The sequence below is a fragment of the Malus sylvestris genome, chromosome 10, assembly GCF_916048215.2.
Source record: "Malus sylvestris chromosome 10, drMalSylv7.2, whole genome shotgun sequence".
NCBI classification, from domain to species: Eukaryota; Viridiplantae; Streptophyta; class Magnoliopsida; order Rosales; family Rosaceae; genus Malus; species Malus sylvestris.
In genome coordinates, this window is record NC_062269.1 from 32,689,364 (window position 1) to 32,716,210 (window position 26,847).

The window sequence follows — 26,847 nt, forward strand, 5'->3', positions numbered from 1 at the left end:
CACGAATAAAACCTACCATCAAAATACAAATTAAAAGAACTCAATCCCTAATGAAAGTTTAAATAAACAAAAGATAAAAGATGAAAAGAAAAAGAAAACAAACAAACAAATGCACGTTAATTAATTAATCTTTGAGCATCACACAAACGCAGATTAATTAATTAATCTTTCGGGCCTGAGGACATTATAAAAACAAAAAAGAACAATTTCAACCAAATCCAAAACGATTTTATAGCATCAACTGTATGATGGACACACAAATATAAAATAACATCCCTGTTATATTCTCTGCGATTAATTAATGACAAGGAAGGGTTTGCATAAACATATAAAGTCGCGTTAAAGCACAGAATTTACAAAGAGAGAAAAATAATGAAACATCTCAAGAGGGAAAAAAATATTACAAGAAACAAATATACTAACAAGAACAAACCTATCGAGAAATCAGAAAACACATACCTGCAAATATGCATGGCTTCTAATCTTTGGTATATATCCATGCTTTTTCCTACGACAATGTCACCCTATAAAGCAGCTGCATTCAAGGTTTCGTGGAGCTTCTTAATTTCTGAACTTAATCAAACAAAGAAGCTCCAGGAAACCTTGAATGTTGCTGCTCCGGTGGTTCCGTATGGTTGCTGCTCGATTCTGTGATTGCATACGATGGCTAGGGTATTTTGACTTAGGCTTATAGGGTTTTAGTGTTGTAGGCCAAAAGTTGAGAGAGAGCGAGAGAGAGGCTGAGAGAGAGGGACCGGCATGAGAATTCCTCATGCCTTGTCCCTCATTTATACTAAAAAGGGAAAGAGAAATACTTTGCTCCCCAAGCAACTCTAGATCCTTTAGGATTCCTATATTTTTGGAACCGATTGATATCTTCTTGATTGGATAGGGTTCCTGTATTTTAGGATTCCTATTATATCAACATTTATATATTTATACCGGTGCATGGAAGCGATTGATGGCCACGTTTTCCCTGTTAAAAAAGATTCGATATCTTCTTAACTTGCTAGGGTTTTTGTTTAGCCTAAATATATAATTAAATCATCAATTAACCAACTTTATAGTCGTAATATTTTCCACAAGATAGATACCAATCAACTTCCTTACATTTGATTTTCGATTTGTGATTGTAATTACAAGTTAAAAATCGTGACATATTCCACAAGAATCTCAATCTGTTTCAAATATCGGATTCAATCGTTTGTTCTATGAATTTTCCAATTTAATTGTCTTGTAGGTTGTACTAGATGCAGACTAATATGATTGATTCAGTTGAATATCAGAGTGCGCAACGAACGAGACTAACAAAATAATAGGAATATTATTAAATAAACGAGAATGCCGAAACAGCTACAAAACCCTAAGAGGCTACATTGTGACTAGCTTCTTATTTTCTAATGAATAACAAAGCACCCTATTTATAATAAACTAACCCTAATTTCTAACAAAACCTAATTCTAATGGGCTAAGCCCAAAAAACCAAACATTCAAGTAAACCAAAATACTAAATTTTCCAACACCTCCTGTCAAACTCATGGCAGTATACGACATAGGTTTGCAAACAAGCAGATGCGGACTGGCTCCGTTAGGCGGACAAACAGGCAGGCAGGCATGCAAATTTGACTTGATTCTTGATTCTTGATGGCAAACTGGTTATTGATTCTTGACTAGCTAGTGTTGAAAGTATGGAAAGAATCCATCACTAAACGGATAATTTCCATATCTCAATATTAGCAATGAACGAACAAACACAACTATCACTTGAGTGGTCACAGATCCAAACACTCCACAGCAAAACTCATCTGCGTGGGCTTGCAACACAAAAATGAGCAAACGAGCCATTTTCTTTTCCTTGCCCATGTGGGCCTCAAAACCTCCAAACAAATTTTTTCCTTTTTCCTTCTTTTTTTTCTTGTTTTCTCCAAACAAGTGCAGCAATCCTCAAATTTGATTGCAAGGCAGGGTGACGACAGCGTGCTATGGCAATGGGATGGGATTCTGGTGGTGGTTCAAAGCAAACAGATTCAATTTTTTCTTTTCTTTTCAAAACTAACACTGAAAACTAATATCAAACAAACAACATGAATACCTATCAAGAACATATTAAATCCCGAAAGATCAAACCTGCTATGATACCAAGTTGAATATTAGAGTGCGCAACGAACAATATTACAACAAAATAATAGGAATATTATTAAATAAACGAGAATGCCGAAACGGCTACAAAACCCTAAGGGTGCATTTGTTGCACCGGACTATCTCGGACTGGATTAGCTTCAGGGATTAAGCTGGACTGGCTTAGACTAGACTAAGCTAGACTGAGTTAGTGAAGCGTTTGGTGCAGTTTCGGATTAAGAAACAAAATAATTAATAAATTTTAATATTAAATTTGTTTAATTCATAAATATTATATTATATTATTAATTTATCATTTTCCTTCCTATCTCGAAACTTCTACCATTTTTTTCTTCCTTCCCACTCTCTCACTCTCCTCTCCCTCATTTTCTGCCCTTTTTTTTCCTTCGACCCACTGTTTTCTTCTTCCTTCCCACTCTCTCACTCCCCTCTCCCTCATTTTCTTCCCCTTTTTTTCTCCGATCGACCATCTCCCTCCTCTCTCTCTTTTTCTCCCTCATTTCTCCCAGTTTTCTTCCTCAAAGGAGGATCTGTGTATTAAAAAGGAGTATCTGTGCATTTTCTTCCTCAAAAGGAGGTCTTTTTTCTTGTTCCTCAAAGCAAAGAAAGCATGGAAAATTGGAAATCACATATCAAATTTCTACTATAATTTATGTTTTACAACTCCAAATTTGATTTCGTTTTTTCCTACAAATTTTTGGAGTAGTGCACTGCAACCCAAGGTAATAGATTTATGGGTTTATCACAGATTTTGATATTTTCTGTAATTGGGATTTATAAGCTTTAATCTATGAATTGAATTGTTGTTCATGGTGGATTAAACTTATTGCAAGCTTAACTGGACAAATTCATCACTGAAGCAAAAAGGGGGTTGGGTTCGTGGGACAGAGATTGGTGAGTTTCTGATTTGATGACTGGAGAAAGGGCTGTAGCTCATGTACAAAGGAGAAGGCAAGATTTTTTGACTGGGTTCACGGATGATGGAGATCGGCATCGCATGCTTGCAGACGACGCACGCACTAGAGACCGGACTAGCAATCCTCCAGTTTTTGGGGGGTCTCACTAAGAACAGCTAGTGAAGCTGTTAGTCGGTGCGAGTTCGACTTAGTATCATTAAACTTAACCCTAGTGCAGACCAAACAAGGGACTATAGTCTAGTTCAGTCCTTCCTAATCCAATCAAACAAACGGGCCCTAAGAGGCTACATTGTGACTAGCTTCTTATTTTCTAATGAATAACAAAACACCCTATTCATAATAAATTAACCCTAATTTCTAACAAAACCTAATTCTAACGGGTTAAGCCCAGAAAACCAAACATTCAAACAAACCAAAATACTAATATTTTCCAACAGATTCTATATGTCTTCAACTACGCCATTTGGAGATTAACGCTCATGTGCCAAATGTGCTCGCTGCCATGCTTTCCTATATTGGTCCTGGAGTAACTTATAAGGTACTGCCTCTCTTTGAGGAGCCGGTACGCCTACGATAGCTTGATGTTGATAGATCTTGGAGATCATATTTCCCTTCTGATTATCTGGAAAACATAATATTGGAATGCTCAGTTCAGATTCTTTGTTACTTTGTAGATACTGTCAGTCTGTCACTCCTCTATTGCTTCACCTGGAGGTTGGGTTCAGTTTGTGAAATTGTACTGCTAATGATGAGTTCCGGTAATGCCGATGCGCTTTGTTTCTCTGGAGCTCGAGATTCTTGGCAATTCCTTTTTAAAAGGTCATCTTTTGTACAATTTATAACATTGATTGCCTATATAAACACATAAATGTAAAATAAACCTAGTAATAATATTCTAGGCTATTTATGAGAAGGAAGTGTTTGTATAGAACAAATAAAGTCGCGTTAAAGTACAAAATTTATAAAGAAAGAATAACAAGGAAACATTTCAAGAAAAAAATATTACAAGAAGAAAACACATTAACAAGAAAAAATATTCTTGATCTCTTTGGTTGATTAATGTGATTGAATAATAATTGGCTAATTGCTTCAGTTAAGTGTTTACTTGTTCTTGGTTATGGAATTATTGCTGGAATGCTATTCGTTAAGAATATACTGTGATACATGTGAAAGATAAAATGACATTATTTGTGCATCATTCATATTGATGTGGTTTGAATTTTAGTATTCAGATTGGAAGTATGGAAATGAGGGTAGTTGGAAATGATCTTTTGTGTAGTTGAATCTATTCATTGTGAAACCAGTTCCAGGCGAGTCCGGTGTGCACATTAGAATAGGATCGACAGGAATTGTCGATGTGGGTGATTTGGGTTGGAGATCAATAAATTAGATAAGATGACTAGCAAAAAGGGGTTTATGAACTTGGGATATCATATGGGGGTTAGTTTCTATAATAGAACATTTGAACCACCTCTGCAAGGGTAAAATGCATGGTATGGGACTTGCAAGTTCGCGTGTTTTATTATATAAATTAACAGGGGTAGTTGAAGAGGTTGCATTGCATTCATGCAGTATCATCAATAATGGTTTGATATTTGGCTATATGATTTCATGACATTTAATTTAATATTGTCAATTTATTGTGATAAGGTTATGTCCCTACTGAGTTGTTGAAGCTCATCCCTCTATTGTTATGCAGGTTTACGAACTTGACATTCAAGAGGGTAGGCAAGATGATATCGGATTAGATTGGAGTAGAGAAAGTTTATTCATCTATTTACTGTAGGTTGTAAAGAATTCTTGATTTGTTTTACGAATCATGAATTATTTATAATAAGAGGAATTTATTTTCCAACCCATTCCAATTTTCCTTTTAATTATTTAGCTTTTAACTCACATTTCAAATTCGAGTTTGAGTTTTTATTGCCGACCCAGGTCCGGGACGTGGCATCTCGTGAAGAAGGTTGAGATCCCCAAATATCTACCGTCCAACATAGCTAAAACTGTACATACAAAGACAAATTACTTTGGCATGCAAGGTTCTAAAAAACGTTAAGCACTAGTCGAGCGTCGAGCTAGGGCCTAACACCTAGTCGAGTAGGCTCATTTAATTAACTTTATTATATATCATAAAAATAAGTGCCTATTTATATTTCAAAAAAATACATAATTGTGTTGAAATATATAAAATACAGTTACAATTTACATATAGATTATAAAATATTAGAACATATTGGTAACATGGAGAACAAGCATATAATGAGTGTTCATCCAAGTATTCAACAAGTCTCTTACATTTTATTGAGAAACATAAAATCAAAATGAAAGGTATCGATTTTTCTGTCTAAGTGAGAGTTGCGACCTAAGCGGGTGCCTAGGCTGGTCTAGTCGGGGCAGCTAGGTGGGCTAGGTGAACGCCTAAGCAGTTCTAGGCGTCCTTTCTTAATTTTCAAATACTTAGAGAGTAATCGGGCCGGTGATCAACCACCAAGTGCCTAGGCAAGGTCTAGGAGGGGTGTTGCGGAGATTTTTAGAACAATGTTGGCATGTGCATGTTTGCAACATTATTTTTACATGAAACCATTAATTGATATTCGATTTCGAACCCTAAGACTAACCCTAATTTACAATATGAAAAAGAAAATAAAAACTGGCCTTAGAAGAAATATATTTGCAATTCTCAAAAGTTGGAGGGTCAAATTGAAATATGCTAAGCTAGCTAACTCTTTTTATCCTTTAAAAGGTCTCAGCAGTAGCCCAAACTGAAAGCTCATTCAGTCATTCATTTCCCGCTTCTATTTCTCTCAAAACTCACTTTTCCACAGAGAGAGAGTCCAGAGAGAGAGGGAGAGATGATGGCGAGTACAATGAAAGGGTTGGTCTTTGCGATGGGGGTGATCTTCTCTGTGCTGCTGTCCCTGAACAACTCAAGAGGCGAATCTGAGAGAGCCTTTCTCTCTGTCTCCTCACCCTCCCCCTCCCAAGAATCACCGGTCAATATGGTTTCTCTGGCGTCTACTCATGATTTCTTCATGGAGATGACAGATGGTGAAGCTCCAGGAACCCTTGAATACGATTTCTACCGGGACACGTGCCCAGAAGCTGAGACCATTGTGAGGGCTACGATGGCGCATATTTACTCACAGCAGAAGAACGTCTCTGCGCAGCTGCTGCGCCTCTTCTTCCATGACTGCTTCATTAAGGTATCCCCAACCCCAAGATTCTTGTTTTCTTCATATTTCTGGCTATTTCTCATATTGGTTTTCTTCTGATTGCTGTGCTTTTAATCTTGATGCTACCTTTCTTCATCTTTGTGGCTTTTTCTCAAACGGGTTTTCTTTCAAATTCCAATTTTGCTCTGTGTTCTCTGATTTTCTTCATCTGTGTAAATGGGTTTTTCTCAACTGGGTCTTGTTTCGCTTGTTCTGGGTTTTCTGGTTTTTAGTCTAGATTTCCTCTTCCCTGTGGGTTTTGATTGCTGTGCTGTGGGATTTCTTTTTTTAATCTTCATCCGGGTGGGTTTATCTCAAGGGGGATTTGTTTTGAAGTGGAACTTGTGAATCTTGAAACTTTGGGGGATTCTCAATTTGGACTAGTATATTTTTTATTATCTGATTTTGATGTGTTTTCGGTATTTAATCTAGTCATTCAGGTGCAGGATCCTTCTTTTTACATGATATTTATGTGTGTTTCTTTTATTTGGTTGTTGGATTCTTCTTGCATGAATAGAATCTTGAAAGAGGTTTTCAATTGGATGTCATTGTTTTCTCTAATGGATTTTTGATTTCTTTTCCCAGTCTTTTAGTTCTAACCATGGCCTTAATTGGGGTATGTATCATATCCCCATTCATCTCTTCTTGTGCTTGATACAAATCACACGATTGATGCTGGTTTAAATCGGTTTCTGCTTGACTATTGTGAACTTAAAAACTGCTATTTCATGCTTGGCTCTTTCTGGTTTGGTGAACGTAAACCTATTATTGTACTATGCTTCGAAAACCATGCCCGTGAACATAAACCTGTTATTGTATTATGCTTCCGAAACCATTCCTGTGACTTTTGTTCTGAATACTGAGGATTTTCTAACTCCATGTATATATGTGTGTGTGACTCTTAATGTTGTGGGGGATTTTGAATCAGGGCTGTGATGCTTCAGTCCTCTTGGATGACAGCAATGGGAATAAAAACCGTTCCATTGAGAAGCAGGCTGTGCCAAATAAGTCCTTGAAGGGATTCGATAAAATTGACCAGATCAAGGAGGTGCTCGAAAATGTCTGTCTAGGGGTGGTATCTTGTGCTGACATACTTGCTCTTGCCACCAGAGATGGCATTGTCCTGGTATGTTTTACTGCTTCATCTTCTCAGTCGTCTTGACCTGTTCTTTCTGTTTAGATTTAATCTTTGGTGCTTTTCAATTGTTGTATATAATATTTTATTGCTCGTCTCAGTACTTGCTTGTGCTTTTAGCTGTTTCGATTTTCATTGTTTGATCAGTACTTGACCAAGTATATGTCTCTCTAAGGCAAAACTTCCCAGTTTCTCTCTCTTTGCTTCCTGTTACTAGTTAGAGCACCAAACTACAAGAGAGATATCAGAAACCAAAACTATCACAACCTCAGTTATTGATTCGATCTTTGGTACTTTCAGTTGTTAGAAAAAATCAACATACTAGTACTGTGCATGAGGTTTAAAAAAATTTCCTTCATTTTGCCGGTAAATCCTCAGTATTTAAGTGAAAAATCTACATAGGGCGTCCAAAATGATTTGATTGCTTTGCTTGTTTCTGTATTCCACTGCTGCACTTTTAGCTGTCTTCTTCTTCGACGCTAATGTGTTTGTCATATCTGAAATGATAGGCCGATGGCCCCTTTTATCCGGTTTTCACTGGTAGAAGAGATAGCACCAGGTCCTACCCTGATGAAGCAATGGCTGAGATTCCTAAACCGGATGATAACATCACCCAGACACTTCGTCTGTTCTCACTAAGAGGATTTAGTGACCGAGAAACTGTAAGTCTTCTAGGTACGTACTCACAAAACCCGACCTGTTCTTTAGTAGTTATTGGTGGAGTTCAAATAGATTAGAAATCTAATCTTTAATTTGTTTTTGTTTCACATCTAAAGGAGGGCACAACATTGGGAAGATTGGATGTGAGTTCATTCAGGCCCGGCTTAACAACTTTAAGGGGACCGGCAAACCAGACCCAACTGTTTCTCCTGGTTTCCAGAACGAGATGAGAATTTTCTGTGATGACAATGGAACCAGGAGCAGCCAGAATTCCCCTGCACCGGCGCCATCAAGGGGTGTGTTGAAGGAGAGGTCGTCAGGACGAAGGGGGATGCCATACTTCCAGCAGCTGTCTTCATCTATATCATCTGGAAGAGGCTTTGACACTCATTATTACCAGAGCTTGTTGAAGGGCAGAGGACTCCTCTTTGCTGATCAGCAACTGATGGCGAATGACAGGACTGCAAGGTTGGTCAGAGCTTATGCATCCGATGACGGTTCAACCTTCCGGATGGATTTTTCCAGGGCTATGATGAAGATGTCAGAGCGAAGGGGGCTCACCGGATCTGAAGGTCAGGTCAGGGTACACTGCTCTTTGCCACTGCAGACTTCTTAAACGGCATGTGCTGTGGAGAACCAGGCAAGATGGCATGGAATCTGCCTTGTTTTGAAGAGAAGTGAACTGATTTTTGCCCCTTCTGGTTCTGGTTGTACAGTTTTAATTAGCCTGCCATATTAGACTTAGACCATTGACTCAGTCGTTTCGATCCCCTTGCTAATTAGATTGTCGGATGCACTCGATAGACCATTCATTCATTCATTCATTCATTCATTTCATTGTAATTACAATTACAGATTGAAAATCAAAGATAATGTGATCGACTAGCAGTTGCAAGTGAAGTTGGTTGGTATCATGTGCTTCTGTTTGTACTCATTTGGTCATTTTTAACAACTAATATATATATCTGAACTCATTTTTAACTTGTAATTACAATCACAAATCGAAAATCAAATTTAATGAAGTCGATTGGTATCTATCCTTGTGGAAAATATTACAATTATGAAGTTGGTTAATTGGTGATTTAATTATATATTAGCCTCTTTGCATGCGCTCACGTGCATGTGAGAAGCATTTTTTTTTTTTATCACAGGCGCGTTTAATTATATATTTAGGCTCAACAAAAACACTAGCTCTTGAAAAAAAAAAAAAAAAACCCTAGCTAATTAGGGAGATATCAAATCCTTTTTTTAACAAGGAAAACGTGGCCATCAATTGCTTCCATGCACCGTTATAAATATATAAATGTAGAAATAATATAGGAATTTTTCAAATATAGGAATCCTAAAGGATCTAGAGTTACTGGGGAAGCAAGTATTTCTCTTTTCGTTTTAGCATGGGCAAGGCATGAGGATTTGTCATGCCGATCCCGTTGTCTCAGTCTCTCTCTCTCTCTCAGCTTTCGGCCTACAACAATAAAACCCTATAAGCTAAGTCAAAATATCCTAGCCATCGTACAATCACCGGATCGAGCAGCAACCATGAAGAATCACCAAAGCAGCAACATTCGAGGTTTTCTGAAGCTTCTTTGGTTGATTAAGTTCATAAATTAAGAAGCTCCACAAAACCTCGAGTGCAGCTGCTCTATGTGACATTGACATACGCAAAAGCATGGATATAAGCCAATGGGCTTTCTATGGAATGGGGAAGTACGTAGATAGAAGTTTTCAGAAGTGGGAGCCGTCAGTGTGGAGCGTCGTGAAAAGAAATCTCCTCCACAAATTTGCACTCATTGCTCACCACACATAAACATCTTCTAACAGCCTGCAAACCGACGTGAAACATAAAGTGCATAAAAGGATCCACAAAATCAGTTCACTCTCGTGCGTTAACAAATTGTTGATGAAGAGCTTAAAGTACATCAGGCCGCCAACAACAGAGTCATCAAAATTACAAAAGGAGTAGAGCAAGTGAAAATGTCGATACGGCTATGCAAGTCTAAGGCAAATTGGTAAGGGGAAAGAATGGTCACGCACCACTGGGTTTTTATTTCGAATGCAAACAAGCAGAAAAGGCCAGATTTTATTCACTGCTGGAAGCAACCTGTTCTCATCAGCAGCATCCAATGCATCTTGGAGATGATATAACGAATATGACTGAATCGCTTCTTCAATTGTTTCCTTAGTAACTCTCTCGTGGCGATAAGCCTCTTCTACTTTTGCCAATGACATAATCCCGTCCTTCATATACAGAGCAAAAAAGTGGACAAGAAAATTTTCATTCATCAGTGGATCTACAAGAAAAAGGTATTTCTGAACTGAGCATGCCTTAATGATCTTCAAGATTTGCCTTAATGATCTATTAACATCAAGCTGTCGTAGGCGTACTGGCTCCTCAAATAGAGTCAATATTGTGGAATTTTTCAGGTCGACGGGCCGAGGGCTCACTTCAACAACACCGATACTATCCCCACTTAACCACCTACACAATCCTCAGGTATGGGGTTTTATCACAAAAGGCCTTGGTATTAGTTAGAGTGGGGTAATTCTATTTAAAGGGCTTGTTACCACCTACACAATCCTCAGGTATGGGGTTTTATCACAAAAGGCCTTGGTATTAGTTAGAGTGGGGTAATTCTATTTAAAGGGCTTGTTCTCAAGCCTTCTGGCTGATGTGGGACAGAGGAATTCTAACACTCCCCCGCACGTGAGACCCTATTTTTTGGGTCACACGTGAAGTTCCACACATTGGCAACCACGTGGAGCCAAGTCGGGGCTCACCCATTCACGCGGGGCCAATAGGGACCCACCCATTCGTGTGGCATCTCTTGTCCTATGTGGAGCCAAGTCGAGGCTCACTCATTCACGCGGGGTCAAAGAGGACCCACCCGTTCACGTGACAGTACGGGCCCGTCTCCTGGCTCTGATACCATGTGGAATTTTTCAGGTGGATGGGCCATGGGCCAACTCCAACAACACCGATATTGTCCCCACTTGGCCACCTGCTTAATTTGTCATGTGTGGGACTTGCCACCTGCTCAATTCGTCATGTGTGGGGTTTTAATACAAAAGGCCTCGGTGATAGTTAAAGTGAGGTAATTCTATTTAAGGGGCTTGTTCTCAAGCCTTCTCGCCAATGTGGGACAGAAGAATTCTAGCACTCCCCTGCACGCGAGATCCCATTTTATGGGTCACAAGTGGAGTTCCACACATCAGCAACCACGTGGAGCCAAGTTGGGGCTCACCTGTTCGTGCGGGGCCAATGGGGACCCACCCATTCACGTGGTATCTCTTGGCAACCACGTGGAGCCAAGTTGGGGCTCACCCGTTCACGTGGGGCCAATGGGGACCCACTCATTCACATGGCATCTCTTGACCTACGTGGAGCCAAGTCGGGGCTCACTCGTTCGTGCGGGGTCAAAGGGGACCCACCCGTTCACATGGATGTAATAGCCCGTCCTCTGGCTTGGATACCATATTAAATTTCAGGTGGATGGGCCATGGGCCAACTCCAACAACACCGATACTATCCCCACTTGACCACCTGCTCAATTCGTCATGTGTGGGGTTTTAATACAAAAGGCCTTGGTGATAGTTAGAGTGAGGTAATTCTATTTAAGAGGCTTGTTCTTAAGCCTTCTGGCCGATGTGGGACAGATGAATTCTAACAAATATCTTATAAGCTACTCCAATATAGGAAAGCATGGCAGCTAGCACATTTGGCACATGAGGGTTAATCTCCGAATGGCGTAGTTGACGACATATAGAATCAATCACATAGTCTGCATTCGCTAGTACAACCTACAAGACAATTAAAATGAAAAAATTCATAGAACAAACGATTGAATCCGAAATTGAAAAGGATTGAGATTCTTGTAGAAAATGTCACACGTTTTTTTAAGTTGTAATTAAAATCACAAATCGAAAATCAAATTTAAAGAAGTCCATTGGTATCTATCTTGTGTGGGAAATGTTATGAAGTTGGTTAATTGGTGATTTAATTATATATATATATTTAGGGTAAACAAAAACCCTATCTAATTAAGAAGATATCAAATCCTTTTTAACAAGGAAAACGTGGCCATCAATCGCTTCCTAAAATAAAGGAATTCTAAAAGGATCTAGAGTTATTTGGGGAGCAAGTATTTATGTTTCCCTTTTTATTATAAATAAGGGACAGGGCATGAGGAATTCTCATGCCGATCTCTCTCTCTCTCTCTCTCTCTCTCTCTCTCTCTCTCTCTCAAAATATCATAGCCATCGTATACAATCACCACCAGATCGAGCGCAAGCATACGGAATCACCAGAGCAGCAACATTCGAGGTTTTTTTGAGCTTCTTTGCTCGATTAAGTTCAGAAATTAAGAAGCTCCACAAAACCTCGAATGCAGCTGCTCTATACGGTGACATTGACGTACGCAAAAGGATGGATATCAAAGATTAGAAGCCATGCATATTTGCAGGTATGCGTCTTCTGATTTCTCGATAGTTTCTTTCTTGTTAATGTATCTGCTTCTTGTAATATTTTTTTTCCTCTTGAAATGTTTCATTATTTTTCTTTCATTATAAATGCTTTAACGCGACTTTATATGTTTATGCAAACCCTTCCTTGTCATAAATTAATAGCAGAGAATATAACTGGGATGTTATTTTATATTTATGTGTTCATCATACAGTTGATGTTATAGATCGTTTTGGATTTGGTCGACATTATTCTTTTTTGTTTTTATAATCTCATCAGGCCAAAGTGGGTCTTTCTTCTTTTGTGTGATACCCGAAGATTAATCTGCGTCTGTTTTCTTTTCCTTTTCATCTCGATCTTTTGTTTGATTAAACTTCATTAGGGTTGGAGTTTTTTCAATTTTGTATTTTGATTGTAGGTTTCATTTTTGGGTGCGATTTGTATGGATTTTCAGCTTTTTTTCCCAATCTGTTGCATGGTGCGGATTTTATTCTTGGGTTTGAGTTTTTTAATTTTGTTTTGAGTTTAGGTTTTTGCTTGGCCGCTTTTTACTTCTAATATGTAGTTTTCTTTTTGTGGTCAAAATTTCTGATACGTACTTTTTTATATTTTTTTTTTGTCAAAATTTCTTTTCATCTCTATCTTTTGATCATTTAGACTTTGTTAGGGTTTGAGTTTTTTCATGCGTATTTTTGCTGTAATATTTGCATTTCATTCAACTTGCTCAGATGTACAAATTTTTTGATGTAATGCTTCTTTTTTCTTTTCATCTTCTGTCCAAATCCGAATCCCTCAAAAGCAACGTTATTCTTACCATTTAAATATTCCACAAATTCGTATGTCTTATACGGCATTTGAGGTATGCAACTTAGGTGTAATTTTGGTTTATTTTAGTATTATTTTTCTTCTTAAATTGCAGCAACTTTAATCCTTTCAAACCTTCACCGTTACCTACCCCTGATCCCTCCCATTGTTCTGGCGTTTAGGTCAAAATATATTATTATTCCGGTGAAAGTTCAAGCCAAATGTCCATGAAGATGAAAAGAGAGAAACTTTATTCGAACTCATGTATTGTATCTCTCAACAAACTTATGGTTTTAATGTAAATTGCGATTTTCACCATAATATATAATTACCATTAAAAACAAGATGCAATTAAAAATTAGAATTAAAATTTATAAACAACAACCAAACCACCATGAATTCCCTTCAATCCAAGTTTCATTACAAAATCTCTACTAATTAATAAAACACTCATTGTCAACCAAAATCCTATGAAATTACAAGTTTAACTCTCTAATTAAAACAGAACATGAATAAGAAATATGGGGCAGAAATGTAATTTCACACAATCAAATTTTACAGTTTTTTTTTTCAAGGCCTCACTACATGTAATCCTAACATATCTCTAATTAAAAAAAATAAAAAATAAAAACTTCCCACTCCCACATTCTCTATCACTTTCTTCCTCTCTCTCCTTCTATCTCAAAAAAAAAAAATAAATAAATAAATAAAAAAAATTCACACACCCTTTGTGTGTGCCCATATGCTAGTAAAAAATAAATAAAACCTTCACCACTCTATCCCAAACCCTAAAATGCTTTTGTAGAGATAAAACAAAAAAAAACTCTTACTGACTAATGGATGGTGATTTCAAATATTTAATCTGGGTTGCTTGGGGATCTGTCATGCCCTATCCTATGGCATGGTTTTTACCCAGTGGATCTTGTGGCTGCTATTGCTCCAACATTTAATCAACGGATGATTTTAATTACCAATTTACAATGGCTTTTTTTTTTTTCTTTCTGTTTTTTGGTCAATTGTGAGTATTTTTGTTAACACAAACTAAAATTAACACAGAAGAAGTTGTCACAAACAAATAAATTTACAAAAAAAGTGATTGAACACAAATAAATTACAAGGAGGGCAGAGTTGTCAAATAACACTACGAAAAGGCTAGATGAGATTTGTGGTTAGAAGGATACTCAATTTCCCAAAATATTATATATATAAATTCCCGGGGTCGGTCGATGTTCTTGGTCTCGGGCTTTCCCTGGTTCCTCTCTCCTTCTGTAATTTTCTGCAATTCAAATGGGAAGCGACCGGAAATCCGAGGAGAAGAAGAAGAGTAGGAAAAGGAGCACCTCTTCATCTTCCGAAGGTACTCAATTCTCTCTTTCCTTTCTCTCTCTCTCTCTCTCTCTCTCTGATTTGTCCAATTTCATAGCTTTTGTTGTTCTTGCTTAATTTCAACCGAGCCAAATAGCTATGTTGTTTTCCAGTTGAGAATGCATGGGACTTTTGATTTTCTCTCTTTCTCCAACATTTTCTCAGCAACCAAACAAGTTTTATTTCTCCTGGGTTTGCTTGAAAGTGTGTGCAATTTGTTCCTCAGAATATATATATATATATTGAATTCTATGTTTTCTTTTAACAGATGAGGGAAAGGGCAAGAGGCAGAGAACAGTAGAGGATGAGGACAGGAAGAGCAGAAGGAGTGACAAGAAGGACAAGAAAGGGTCTCATAAGCACTCAAAACACCGTTCCGCTAAAGGTATATCGATACGAGTCCGAGTCTCACACTAGTTTGAGATGGATTTTACTTCGTTAAATTGAACTGTGCAATACTTGTTAAAATCGAACTTTTTGGGATTCGGATATGGCTATGAGTATATTCACTTTGTTTTGACCTCAATCTGCTGTTGTATACAGGCCTAATAGTTAAATTGCGAAAAAAAATTATGACTCAGTTAGCTTTAGCAGTCCAATTAGCGTAATGGTATATTGGAATTGGTATGTTTTTACCAGACATGTACGGGCTTACTAGTTGAATAATCATGTAAATTGTGCTACAAGTTGCAGTCGAATTAGAGTAATGGCATTGTTAGTGGTTTATCGGGCACATTCGGTGTTTGTAGAGTATGGGAAAACGTTGTTTCATCGAGTTGTTTTGACCTTGAAAACATAAACACAAACCTAGGAGATTAACTACATGAAAGTGCATTATTTGACTAACCATTGTAGTTTTTTTAGCCTATTGAGGATGACGTTCTTTATGGGAAATTACTTATCACATTGACATATTTTGCCTCAGAAAAGAAGACAAAGGATAAGCACAAAATTAAACATCACAAAGGCGATCGCCTCTCAGTAAGCTTTCTTATCTCCAATCATGAATAAATATTTGGTGTTTGAAGTACTCTCATCTGTGAACTATTGCAGAAAATGGATTTTATATGTACCTATAATCAGTAAGCTTTCTTATCTCCAATCATGAATAAATATTTGGTGTTTGAAGTACTCTCATCTGTGAACTATATATAATATGGATTTTATATGTACCTATAAATCCTTACAGAAATAAAAAGACAAAGGGTCAAACTTCTTGCAACAATTCTTTACAAAAAAAAAAAATGTCAACCTGTCATTACATTTAATGTTATAAGTGCTTGAATATGTTACTGAAGAAGTGAGGCAATCACATAATGTTAGGCTAAAGTTTGCAGAGATTCTCTAAAGTCGGCAAAAATTGGATTTCTATTATTTACACCTCTTTGTTATTATTGGTAATCTGTTTTAACTTCAGATGAAAGAGCATCAAAAGTTTATATTGTTTAATGGAATATACAGAAAATATTGGAACTGAGAGAGCGGCAACGGATGGTTTCCATGGATACCTACTTGTGATGTTCTAATGTAGAAACCAGAAAACAAGGGATCTAGTTTCAATATGCAGTTTTCAGTATCACTTGTCTTTTCTTGCAAGTTGTATTTCGTAGGAAGTAGTGTCTTTAGTATTGTTTGGAAAAGTTTTTGATTGCACGCAAGAGTTTGCGGTGCTCAACCTATGGCATAAGGGATTGTCTGCTTTTTGATATTGATTACTTGATGGTCCTACTTATTATGGTGTTCAGTGTATCCGGTTCTTGAACATTGATTTTCTGATGGTTAGGATATTGTTTTTCTTGCAGAAAATTGACTTCCAGGAACTGTCCACCGATGACTATTTCTTAAAGAACAATGAGTTCTCTACGTGGCTGAAGGAAGAGAAAGATGTGTTCTTCTCCGATCTTTCATCAGAGTCCGCACGCCAACTATTTGCAGACTTTGTGAAAGTTTGGAACAAACAAAAACTTGAATCCAAGTACTACGAGGGGATCGCAAGCGGGCCCCGGTGTGCCCATGCGTGGAAAATTAAAGGGTGAAATGCAAGAGCAGTAGATGATCCGACTTTACCTGTTTTGTGCTGGTTTTCGGTTAGGTTTTGGGTTAGGTTTTCCGTCTACAGAGGGATGGTTTTGGTGTGACTAAACATCACAAATATATAGCTTAATTTCATATGTGATTTCTCATTTGTAGCATGGTAAAAGAAAGGGTGTATCAAGATGAAGTAGTTGACACGGCATATGCAGTTTTAATCTTCATTTCCCTACATGGCATCTGTAGATTGAGCTCGAGCTTGTTGCACTAATGAGCCAAGTCCGGCCGTGCTTGGCTCGAGCTCAATCTAGAAGCACCGAGTTGAACCAATTTCAAGCTCCGGAGAATGTATCCAAGCTTGATCCATTTTGAAAATCAATTTAATTAACAATCAAACAATCAATTCGACCAAAGTTATAAATTGACGCAATGTTTATAAAGTCTTAAAATTGAGACTTCATGGTCTATTTTGAAATCATGTGAAATGTAGTTAGCCCAAATAAATTCGTGTCAAGAGCGGCCGGCCTTAGTTTTAGTAGGACCTCTTTTTAAACTATTTTGATACATATCCGTCTTTGTAATATCGTTTGACAACGAAAACTTGTCAACGAAGTTGAGTTATCCATCCATTCGTGTGCACATGTTCTTTTTTAAAAGGGAATTTTAATGAAACACTCATGATATTGTTCATTTTAAACTAAAATCACATTTTTACCTTTCCTTAATATTATTCATTAAATCTTTATTAGTCATTTTTCATTAACTAAATTTTTTTTTTGAACTTTCCGTTAGTTTTTCTTTTTTAAAAAACCCAACGTTGAAAAGAAATTTCCCTCATTTGACAGAACTAACGGTTGTAACACAACGAAGTTACAAGGATGAAAATGCAACAGAAAAAACTACAGGGTCAGTGTCGAAAATTAAAAAACTAGGGGGTCAAAAGTAAAAACCCAAGTAAGTAAACAAGAGGTAAACATGACACGCCAGTCCATACGCCGTCGTTTCATCCATCTTCTTCTTTGAAACACTGAAGAGTGAATCTTCAAGGAGCCTTCTTCTCTCGCAGGCGATTCTGAACTTCCGAGTTTGATCCTCCGAGTCAGGTACGCCTCAAAAGACCCGAAATTTAGCTTGCCGTTAGGGTTCTAAAGAAACCCAATTTCCTAATTTTAACTAGAAATCGAAAACTTTACTTCTCAAGCAACAATTAATTGTCTTTTTTAATTGAAAATTGATGGGTTAGTTCTGATTTCTCTGTTTCTGCAGGATTTTTTGGGTTGGAAAGCACAATGGGTGATAGCCAGTACTCGTTTTCTCTTACCACTTTCAGGTATTTGACCTTTGAACTCAAATTTGTACTAGAAGTTTGATTGGAATCGTGTTTTTTTTATTATTTATTTTGGGGCATAATTTTTATGTTTATTTGGGATTCAGTCCTTCTGGGAAGCTTGTTCAGATTGAGCATGCGCTGACGGCAGTTGGGTCTGGCCAGACATCGTTAGGGATTAAGGGTACGCAAACTGTTATGCCTTCTCTAAGTTTTTATTTTTGGATACATTTGAATTTACACTTTCTGGTGTTCGTCTCGAATAAGAAAGTAGACGGATTCAATTGGTCAGGAAAAAAGATGAACAATCTGTTCATTGTTGTTTGAAACTGGTGTGAAAGAGTTAAAGGGTATTACATGTTAACTATATTAGTTCGGTGGTTGCCTCAAATGTTTAGAATTGTTGTCCTTGTTGGTAAGAATGAAAATATTTCCTGTTAAGGAATGAGTTTCCAACACCTCATATGGAACCGAGTTCTTAGTGATCCACGATAAATGAAATTGGATGGAAGCTGAGTTTAGTTTCCATGGGTAGGGGAAGAAAATGGGTGTAGTTGAAACCAGTGCATTCAGGAGAGAGAAATAAAAAAAGCTAAGAGTTAGACATGGTAGAGTTTAATGCTTAGGTTTTTTAATTTATAGTTTTGTTACTGATGGGAAGGGGCTTTGTCTTTCTGGCCGTTTGGTGTGGCGGGCTATGTGTCACGAATTTGGGGACAAGGGTTTTTGCAGCTGAAGGTTTTAAATATCGATTTTACTAAAACATAGATAGTTCAATTATATTGCAATTTTTCTTCAATGGTGTATTGAGTAGTACAAAAAATGAATGATTGAGATTGAAAGTAGAAAATTTAAAATGTAACATTTTTTTGGTTCAAATTATTGCGATCACCCTCGTGATATACCAGCTATGATAGCAACATGCCTATCGTATGCAAGATTGGGGCTCATGCTTCCGTTGGTAATTTTAATGGACATCAAATGAAAGATCTTACGACAGCATTGGAGTCATTAGTCATATAAAAGGATCATTGTTCTTACTGCTATAGTGCTAAATATAAATACCATCTGTTGCTTAAATATGTATATCTTTAACTTTCTGAAAAGTTTCCGTATCTTTTTTCGTTTTGATTCAGCTTATTGATTTGGTTTTTACGCCAGCTAAGTTCAGAAATCTATCATATAGTTAGTGTTAATGATTTTGTTATTTAGAAAAATCTATCTGGTTGTTGTAGCTGCTAATGGAGTTGTCATAGCAACAGAGAAGAAACTGCCATCTATCTTAGTTGATGAAGCATCTGTGAGTGATTATGCTACTCTTTTTTATAGAATGCTGTTCATCAGTGTTGTACTAGTTCCATGCTGGTGCTGGATTTCCAAACTTTTTGCACTGATGTATAGCTTGTGTATCTCATCAACTATCTTATTTAAGAAATTGAGTTTGTTTTCTTTCCACCTCTATGGCATGTTCTCTCAGATAATCACGTAGTATACTTCCGACTTCTTGTAACCTTTCTAGTTTTTGGGTTGCAGGTTCAGAAAATTCAGTTATTGACGCCAAACATTGGAGTTGTTTACAGGTTTGTCTGTGCTATATGCTTGAATTTTTCAAGTTGAGGTTTAACATTACTAGTTTGATATTACTGTCGTGTTGTTGCTGCTATAATGCTTCAATAATCTCTGATCCATGGAAAGTCTTAGCCATGATAAAAATAACTGCAATTTACTGTTCCTTCATGCAGTGGCATGGGTCCAGATTTCAGAGTTCTGGTTCGGAAAAGTAGGAAACAGGCAGAGCAATATCATCAGTTGTATAAAGTATAACTCAAATTCTGTTTTTTTCATCTCTTATAACCTTTATTTTTACCCGTAGTATTGATATTGTTCCTTGAGCATATGCTAAGTATTGGAATTTCAGTTTACATTCCTTAGAAGAATCCATTTGAATCTATATTCTCTTCAATGTGCACCACACCATTGAAGCGTTTGTTTTGTTTGGTTTGTTTTTTGAGCTTCTAAACATAGTGTATGAATTTGTTTTGGTCATGGGATGGGGCTTCAAATGGATTGAAGTCTTAATATTTCGGGACTACATCTAACTAGTATCTTTTTCTTAAGTGATATCTCCCTTCTACCCCAATTTGTGATAATGAGTCTCAACTTGAAACAAGTTGATTTATTACTTTCCTTAGTCACTCAGTCAATTACTGTAATTTATCTATTTTGAACGTAACTTACAATGTGATTTGGTGGGTATTTACAGGAACCCATCCCTGTCACACAACTAGTGAGGGAAGTTGCTGCTGTTATGCAGGAGTTCACACAGTCGGGGTAATCATCTTTCTTCTCACAACCTAATTTACTATCTTAAGATTCTCAACTATGTTCTTGCTCATATTTAATCATCTGTATTGGTCCGAACTTCGAAGAAATTGAAAGGTTTTAATGCTTGAGTTGCTTATATATTAAAATGTGTTAAGGGAAGTTTAGTATCATTTAATCATTTGAAAATTTTTAGTATTTTAAATGATTTATCGTTGAAAATATGCCTGGGGAACTTAAAATTTGAAAGATTTTGATCTTGATAACTTAAGCTTGAGTATTGTAATTTTATGCTTAGACTTCGTACACAAGCAAATGCATGTTTTGTGTTTTCAACTCGAGTCTGCCACTAACTTTAGGTCCTTTCCAACCTTAGAAACTATGATTTGACTTTGTCATGTTTCTAGTGGTGTAAGGCCTTTTGGAGTTTCACTGCTGGTTGCCGGCTTTGATGACAAAGGTCCACAACTATTTCAGGTATGTGTATTCTGTCCTCTCTTAGTGTAAACGTATGGTGCACAAGTGTGCTTGAGTCTTTGAGTACAAACTATAGAGGTCCAAGGAGCGCAATCCTTTTTTCTTTTGGTGTTCCCTTTTCTTCTAAAAATTAGCATGCTCTCGTATTTCAATATTTCTCTTAGCCATCAGTTTTTATGCTCTTGTGTGTCAATATTTCTCTTAGCCATCGGTTTTTTCTTTCTTGATTTCTCATCTTGTGACATTTGAATGTACTCAATCATAATTCCTTTACCAAAATTGTCTGTTTCCAGTACTAAAGTTGCAGTTGAAACATTTTTGCTTTTAAAACATTGCACTGCGACCTCCTCTCATCATGTAAGTGAGATATGGCAACATCATTTGATTTACAACGAAATATGTGAACTTTAAATTTATGGTAGTATATGTAACATGCACATTTCCTCCTTTGTATATGAAATGCCCCTTTTATGCTGGCAGGCTATGTCGTAGAATCTCTTCAACCTAGCTAAGTAGCAATTAATGTCGCAATCTAGTTGTCTGAAAAAGTCATAATTTAGTTGGCAAAACATACACACGCATACCGGGCAAAACATACACACACATACCACAACCTTTTAAAGATTTGGTAGGTATTTATTTTTCCGATATCTATTTTCCATTGGATTTCTGCATGACTGATTTTTGTTATGCTGTAGGTGGACCCATCAGGTTCTTACTTTTCTTGGAAAGCTTCTGCCATGGGGAAAAATGTTTCTAATGCAAAAACATTCCTTGAGAAAAGGCACGTTACAATCAACAATTATAGAAACTGTTTTCTAATTTATGTTCCTTCTGGCTAAATTTGTAAACTAAAGCAATAACCACACGGTGCTTAACATCTCATAATTGCATTGTACACTTAATTATGAATCAAGTTGGAGGCTGAACGAAATTTTGGAACTCAATGGTCATTGATTTGCAATGGTAGTCTTCATTCTATTTTATTTGTCTCAGTAATTATTGACAGCCTAGAGGTCGCACTTGGTGTGATGGCAAGTGCCTTCGCCCATGAGCGGTAGGTCTCGGGTTCGAGACTTGGGAGCAGCCTCTCCATAAATGGGGGTAAGGCTAGCCGACATTCACCTCTCCCAGACCCTGCGTAAAGCGGGAGCCTTGTGCACTGGGTACGACCTTTTTTTAGTAATTATTGACAGCCTGTATTGGATGTCGAATCGGGAGCATGCCCTCGTCACTTCTTTTAACCCTTTAATTGCATTTTTTTTCTTTATCCTGGCCTTGAGTTTTATGTTTGCTTTGAATTTAGCTTACGATTCATGTGACTATTTCTTGTAGGTACACTGAGGACATGGAACTTGATGATGCTGTCCACACAGCAATATTGACCCTGAAAGAAGGGTATGCACTTTATCCTTCAATTTTTTATTTTTATTTTAATCCTCCTAAATGAAACAAATTCAGACCTGAATTTATGCATATATACAGCTGTACACTGTTCTACTATACAAATATAAGTTAGCTCTTTCGTGACGTTTCTTTCTGCGTTTGGTTTTAGGTTTGAAGGACAAATCTGTGGGAAAAACATTGAGATTGGCATAATTGGTGCTGACAAAAAATTCAGGCAAGTTTCCGTGTGTTATAAATTGCCGTTACTTTGCTCATTATTTATATTCTAGTTTGTTGTAGTTCTTTCCCTTTCGTTTTTGGCTAAAATATGGCAGATTGAAAATTTTACTTTGAACTTAAGCAAATCTGGGCTTATTTTCACCAGCTTTATTTGAATAGTAGTTTAGCTTTAGTTTCAGCCTGGACGAAATTTTAATCTGGCTCACTTAGCAACCAACATGCAAGCAGTAATCCAACCATGACCACGGCTATGTAGACTTACATGAGTTATAACATAAGATGCAAAGTTGTTTTCATGTAAATGCACGATTGTAAACCGCATAACATAGGTTAATGCATTTCTAACCGGCAGGTTTGATTAAAATGGAAAACCAAAGAAAAACAAAAGCTAAAGTATATAGTACTAGTTTCTTAGTTTTAATTTTTGTTGGTTCCTTTCTTATTCGACATGAAATACTAGAATGTGTAAATTGATTCACCCTTTAGTTGTGATGCATTTGCTTATGAATATTACTTGGCTCTGTTTTTGCAGAGTACTTACACCAGCTGAAATAGAAGATTACTTGGCGGAAGTGGAGTAGATTGGGACCAAGAGAAATGGAAAGCTCAGAGCAACCAGACTATAGAGTACTCACGCCTTCGGGAGTTTTGTAGTCCCCCCGCTTTGTTGTTCTAGCAAAACATGGTTTCGGGTTTTCTTTCTCCAACTATTGTGCTTATTTTGTAAAATGCTGTTAAACCTAATCGTTACTCACTTCTAACGATGATACATGCTTGTGCCTCTGGCTTTTTCTTCAATAATTAGCTCACTTATTTGATAAATTCGCCAATCCCTTACAATTTTTGCAAGTTCCACAGACATCATTTCGAATTGTAATTCGGATCATGTCAACTTCAGGGTACAAAACTATTCGCATTCGCATTAGGTACACAAATTAGTATTTCAACTTCTGTTCCCATAAAATGAATTGAGATTTTAGATAAGAGTACAGAGATATGGTACAAAAGAATTCAAGTCCCAATACATGTTGGAAGAATTGGGATTTCAAACCTATCTGTTGCTTGGTGCCGAAGTAACGATGCTCTCTTTAATCAGTACCGTGTTATTGAGGTTCTTATTTAGCTTCCTCACCAATAGTCAGAACAAGAACACCTGCCGTCGCTGAAATGGTGAAACCGGTAAGGATCTCTCAACATGATTTTCTGCCCGACTACTGCACTAACATGCTTGTAGACAGAATGGCAATCGCCACAGACACGAAGGTTCTTGAAAACCTTAACTGGTGAACCTTCTGGAGTATTGATCAATGCGAAAGCAAGGGCGATCCTCTCACTGTGGTTCCAAAGATTTTGTTCCTTCTGTTCTTCATCTGTATCCTGCAGTGCGTAGCTGGTATCCGGGACATAACCTGCTTCTCTAATCATCTTCATGAGCTCTCTCAACTTGGCATAAATTTGCTCTGTCCGTGGATGGGACTGCTCTCCCATCCCAAATTTACTCACCTCGGCTTTCAACTTGACCCAACTGCACGCAGGCTTCTTCGTTATGTTTCTCGATCCCATCTGCCTCCTTACGTTCTCTACTTCCTCCCATCTACCAGTAGTTGCACATACATTTGAGAAAAGAACATAAGCTGAATCGTCTGATGGATCTAGCTCTAGGAGACGTTCTGCAGCTTTCCTCGCCAACTCCACATTACGATGGATTTTACATGCAGCCAGCAAGCTCCGCCACACAAGGTCATTTGGCGGGACAACCATTCCTTTAATGAAATTTTCAGCTTCAGCAAGCCTTCCCGATCGTCCAAGAAGATCAATTATGCACACACAATGCTCTATTCCTGGTTGGACACCAAACTCTGTAGTCATTGCATTGTAGTATGCAAGACCATCATCCACCAGACCCCCATGACTGCAAGCAGAGAGAAGTGAAACAAAGGTAACATGATCGGGTTTCATGCCAAGATTTAGCATTTCATGAAAAGCTTCCCTAGCCTTACGGAAACACCCGTGTTTGGCATAAGACGATATCAAAATGTTCCATGATAATCGTGACCTGCTGGTTGGCAAGGGAAGTAATTTCAAAACATCTTCCATCTCCCCGCATTTTCCATACATATCCATGGCAGCATTTGTAATGTAATCGTCTGAGTCAAAACCAAGCTTAACCACCAAGGCATGAAGTTGTTGGCCTTCCTCCAACATAGCCAGGTCCGCACTAACAGAAAGTGCCACAGAAAGGCTGAACTGATCCAAGTCCACTCCAGCTTTTCTCATCATCACTACAAGTTTCAAAGCTTCCTCTAAGCCATGATTAGCATTTGCAGAAATGAGTGCATTCCATGAGATAGAGTTCTTGAAAGCTAATCCATTGAATAACGAATTACTTGAATTTAAATCACCACACTTTGCATACATTGTTATGAGGGTACTCTGCACATGCTTGTCCGAATCAAATCCTGTTAGAACTATATGCGCATGGATGGGCATTCCATGTTTGAGAAGATTGCTAGGAGTCAGAAAAGCACCAAGGACATTGATTATTGTAATGTAGTTTGCTGGAGTTCCTTCTTCTCTCATGAACTTGAAAGCTTTTATTGCCTCATTTGGTTCTTTGCTCTCAGCGTAACCACCGATGAGGGCGTTCCAAGTAACTTGATCTCGGTTGGGCATTATTTGCAGCACCTTTTCTGCTTCAACCATCATACCAAACTTGCCGTACATTGTAACCAGTGCATTGCCAATTATCAGATTGTCTTGTAGGCCTGCAAAAACTGCAAGAGCATGAAGAATCTTGCCTTCAATGAGAAATTCAGGGTTCGGACAAGCAGATAGTGCACTTGTTAGAGTCACATAATTTACTGGTTTTCTCATCCGAAGCATTTCAGAGAAAATTTCCAAGGCATTTTGATACTCATCATTCTGAACATAGCATGCTAACATCGAGTTCCATGAGATTATATCCTTCTCTATCATTCTTTGGAAAACTAACTCAGCATCTTTGGACCTTCCAGCCTCCGAATACATACTTAAAAGAGTATTGCCAACACAGACATTTGACTCCAACCCAAGTTTTACAACTAAGCCATGGATTCCACTGCCCCACTTCAGTTTCTCCGAGGAACCACAGACTGTCAACAATGTCGAAAGTGTAGTGGAATTCACCTCTTTATTAACACTCCGCATACACTGAAAGTGCCTCAATGATTCTTCGCAAAGCCCATTTTGTGCATTTGCAGAAATAATCGAATTCCATGAGATTATATCACGCTCATCCATCTGATCAAAGACATAGCAGGCCTCGTCTACATTACCACAGCTACCATACATGGATATGAGAGAGTTTGCTACAGAAACACTAGTCTCTAGTCCGAGTTTCATGACATGTCCAAGAACTTGATGACCTATTAGTTCATTCCCCAGCATCCCACAAGTACTAATAACTATAGCAAATGTGTTATCATTGCAGCACACTCCTTCATATATCATACGCTTATATATGTTTATAACTTCTTCTGATTCTCCATTATTTGAATGCCCAACAATCAAAGAAGTCCAAGTAACCACATTCTTCTCCGGCATCTTCTCAAAAATCTTTTGAGCAGAAGACACAAAACCATAGGTGCCATAGAAGTGCAAAAGCGAAGTCCCAACAAAGACATCACAAAACAAGCCAACTTTAACCACAAAGCCATGGACCTGCAACCCTTCACTAAACCTACAAGCAGACTTATCACACGCAGTTATCAAACTAGCAATGACAAACCCACTTGGCTTAGCACCGCAGCCAAGCATTTCACAGAAGAATCCAATCGATTCGGAATAGAACCCCACTCGTACATAACCCGATATCATCGTGTTCCAAGAAGCTTCATTTCTTTCAGGAATATTATCAAACACATACCTTGCATAACCAATACGACCAAACTTGGAGTACATATTCACCAAAGTATTCAAACTGAACACACCAATAGGCACAAAACCCTTCACGCAAAATCCATGTAGCGCTCTTCCATTGATGTCTCTGGTGATCTCAGAGAAACCCTTTTGAGAAAAGCATGAGATTTCGGGGTTGGGGTGGTTCGAAAGGTGGGGATACTGAATGCCGCCATAGCTTGTGGGTTCTTCTGGGCATGGTGGGAGAGAGATGGGTTTTGGGTTTAGATAGCTTCTGCGTGTAACAATGGCGGAATAGGTGGGTAGAAGTGGAAGAAGCTCAAGTTTCAGAGCTGAGAGTTTTCTGCAGCAAATAGCCAGCTCTGCTTCTTTTGCTTCTTCAGTTCTCCTTCCCCTGAGCATACAAATTCTTCAATAATTTCTGGGTTAAGGTAGTTTCATGATTTAACAACTGTAACTATTGGGCCTCAGGATGA

The 26,847-nt window shown here is 37.8% G+C and overlaps 4 protein-coding genes across 4 annotated transcripts; 3 read left to right on the forward strand and 1 right to left on the reverse strand.

Annotated features, from left to right (window-relative positions):
- The first annotated feature begins 5,849 nt into the window (after nt 1–5,849).
- On the forward strand, nt 5,850–8,963 carry LOC126587118 (putative Peroxidase 48). Its single transcript, XM_050252091.1, has 4 exons — nt 5,850–6,259; nt 7,197–7,394; nt 7,913–8,078; nt 8,180–8,963. Exons 1-4 carry the CDS (start codon nt 5,909–5,911, stop codon nt 8,677–8,679), a joined length of 1,215 nt encoding a protein of 404 aa, XP_050108048.1. The 5' UTR covers nt 5,850–5,908; the 3' UTR covers nt 8,680–8,963.
- A 5,550-nt stretch (nt 8,964–14,513) lies between these two features.
- On the forward strand, nt 14,514–16,927 carry LOC126584132 (style cell-cycle inhibitor 1-A-like). The gene is made up of 4 exons (XM_050248597.1): nt 14,514–14,683; nt 14,960–15,076; nt 15,617–15,672; nt 16,494–16,927. Exons 1-4 carry the CDS (start codon nt 14,614–14,616, stop codon nt 16,725–16,727), a joined length of 477 nt encoding a protein of 158 aa, XP_050104554.1. The 5' UTR covers nt 14,514–14,613; the 3' UTR covers nt 16,728–16,927.
- A 746-nt stretch (nt 16,928–17,673) lies between these two features.
- On the forward strand, nt 17,674–23,296 carry LOC126586641 (proteasome subunit alpha type-2-A-like). Its single transcript, XM_050251553.1, has 12 exons — nt 17,674–17,825; nt 17,989–18,052; nt 18,157–18,233; nt 19,285–19,349; nt 19,583–19,629; nt 19,792–19,867; nt 20,313–20,380; nt 20,779–20,848; nt 21,547–21,632; nt 22,184–22,246; nt 22,404–22,469; nt 23,007–23,296. The coding sequence occupies exons 2-12, from the start codon at nt 18,012–18,014 to the stop codon at nt 23,053–23,055; spliced, it is 708 nt and encodes a 235-aa protein (XP_050107510.1). The 5' UTR covers nt 17,674–17,825; nt 17,989–18,011; the 3' UTR covers nt 23,056–23,296.
- Nucleotides 23,297–23,409: 113 nt separating this feature from the next.
- LOC126586640 (pentatricopeptide repeat-containing protein At3g24000, mitochondrial) lies at nt 23,410–26,794 on the reverse strand. Its single transcript, XM_050251551.1, has one exon. It carries the CDS (start codon nt 26,771–26,773, stop codon nt 23,603–23,605), a length of 3,171 nt encoding a protein of 1,056 aa, XP_050107508.1. The 5' UTR covers nt 26,774–26,794; the 3' UTR covers nt 23,410–23,602.
- Between the last annotated feature and the right edge of the window lie 53 nt (nt 26,795–26,847).

Bases quoted from the DNA above. Each gene is read 5' to 3' on its own strand.
- LOC126587118 (XM_050252091.1), top strand. From the start codon at position 5,909: ATGATGGCGAGTACAATGAAAGGGTTGGTCTTTGCGATGGGGGTGATC. The intron at 7,395-7,912 runs GTATGTTTTACT...CTGAAATGATAG, and splicing joins CCAGAGATGGCATTGTCCTG to GCCGATGGCCCCTTTTATCC. The intron at 8,079-8,179 runs GTACGTACTCAC...TCACATCTAAAG, and splicing joins AGAAACTGTAAGTCTTCTAG to GAGGGCACAACATTGGGAAG.
- LOC126584132 (XM_050248597.1), top strand. From the start codon at position 14,614: ATGGGAAGCGACCGGAAATCCGAGGAGAAGAAGAAGAGTAGGAAAAGG. The intron at 15,077-15,616 runs GTATATCGATAC...ATTTTGCCTCAG, and splicing joins AAAACACCGTTCCGCTAAAG to AAAAGAAGACAAAGGATAAG. The intron at 15,673-16,493 runs GTAAGCTTTCTT...TTTTTCTTGCAG, and splicing joins ACAAAGGCGATCGCCTCTCA to AAAATTGACTTCCAGGAACT.
- LOC126586640 (XM_050251551.1), bottom strand. From the start codon at position 26,773: ATGCTCAGGGGAAGGAGAACTGAAGAAGCAAAAGAAGCAGAGCTGGCT.
- LOC126586641 (XM_050251553.1), top strand. From the start codon at position 18,012: ATGGGTGATAGCCAGTACTCGTTTTCTCTTACCACTTTCAG. The intron at 18,053-18,156 runs GTATTTGACCTT...TTTGGGATTCAG, and splicing joins TTTTCTCTTACCACTTTCAG to TCCTTCTGGGAAGCTTGTTC. The intron at 20,381-20,778 runs GTAATCATCTTT...TCATGTTTCTAG, and splicing joins CAGGAGTTCACACAGTCGGG to TGGTGTAAGGCCTTTTGGAG.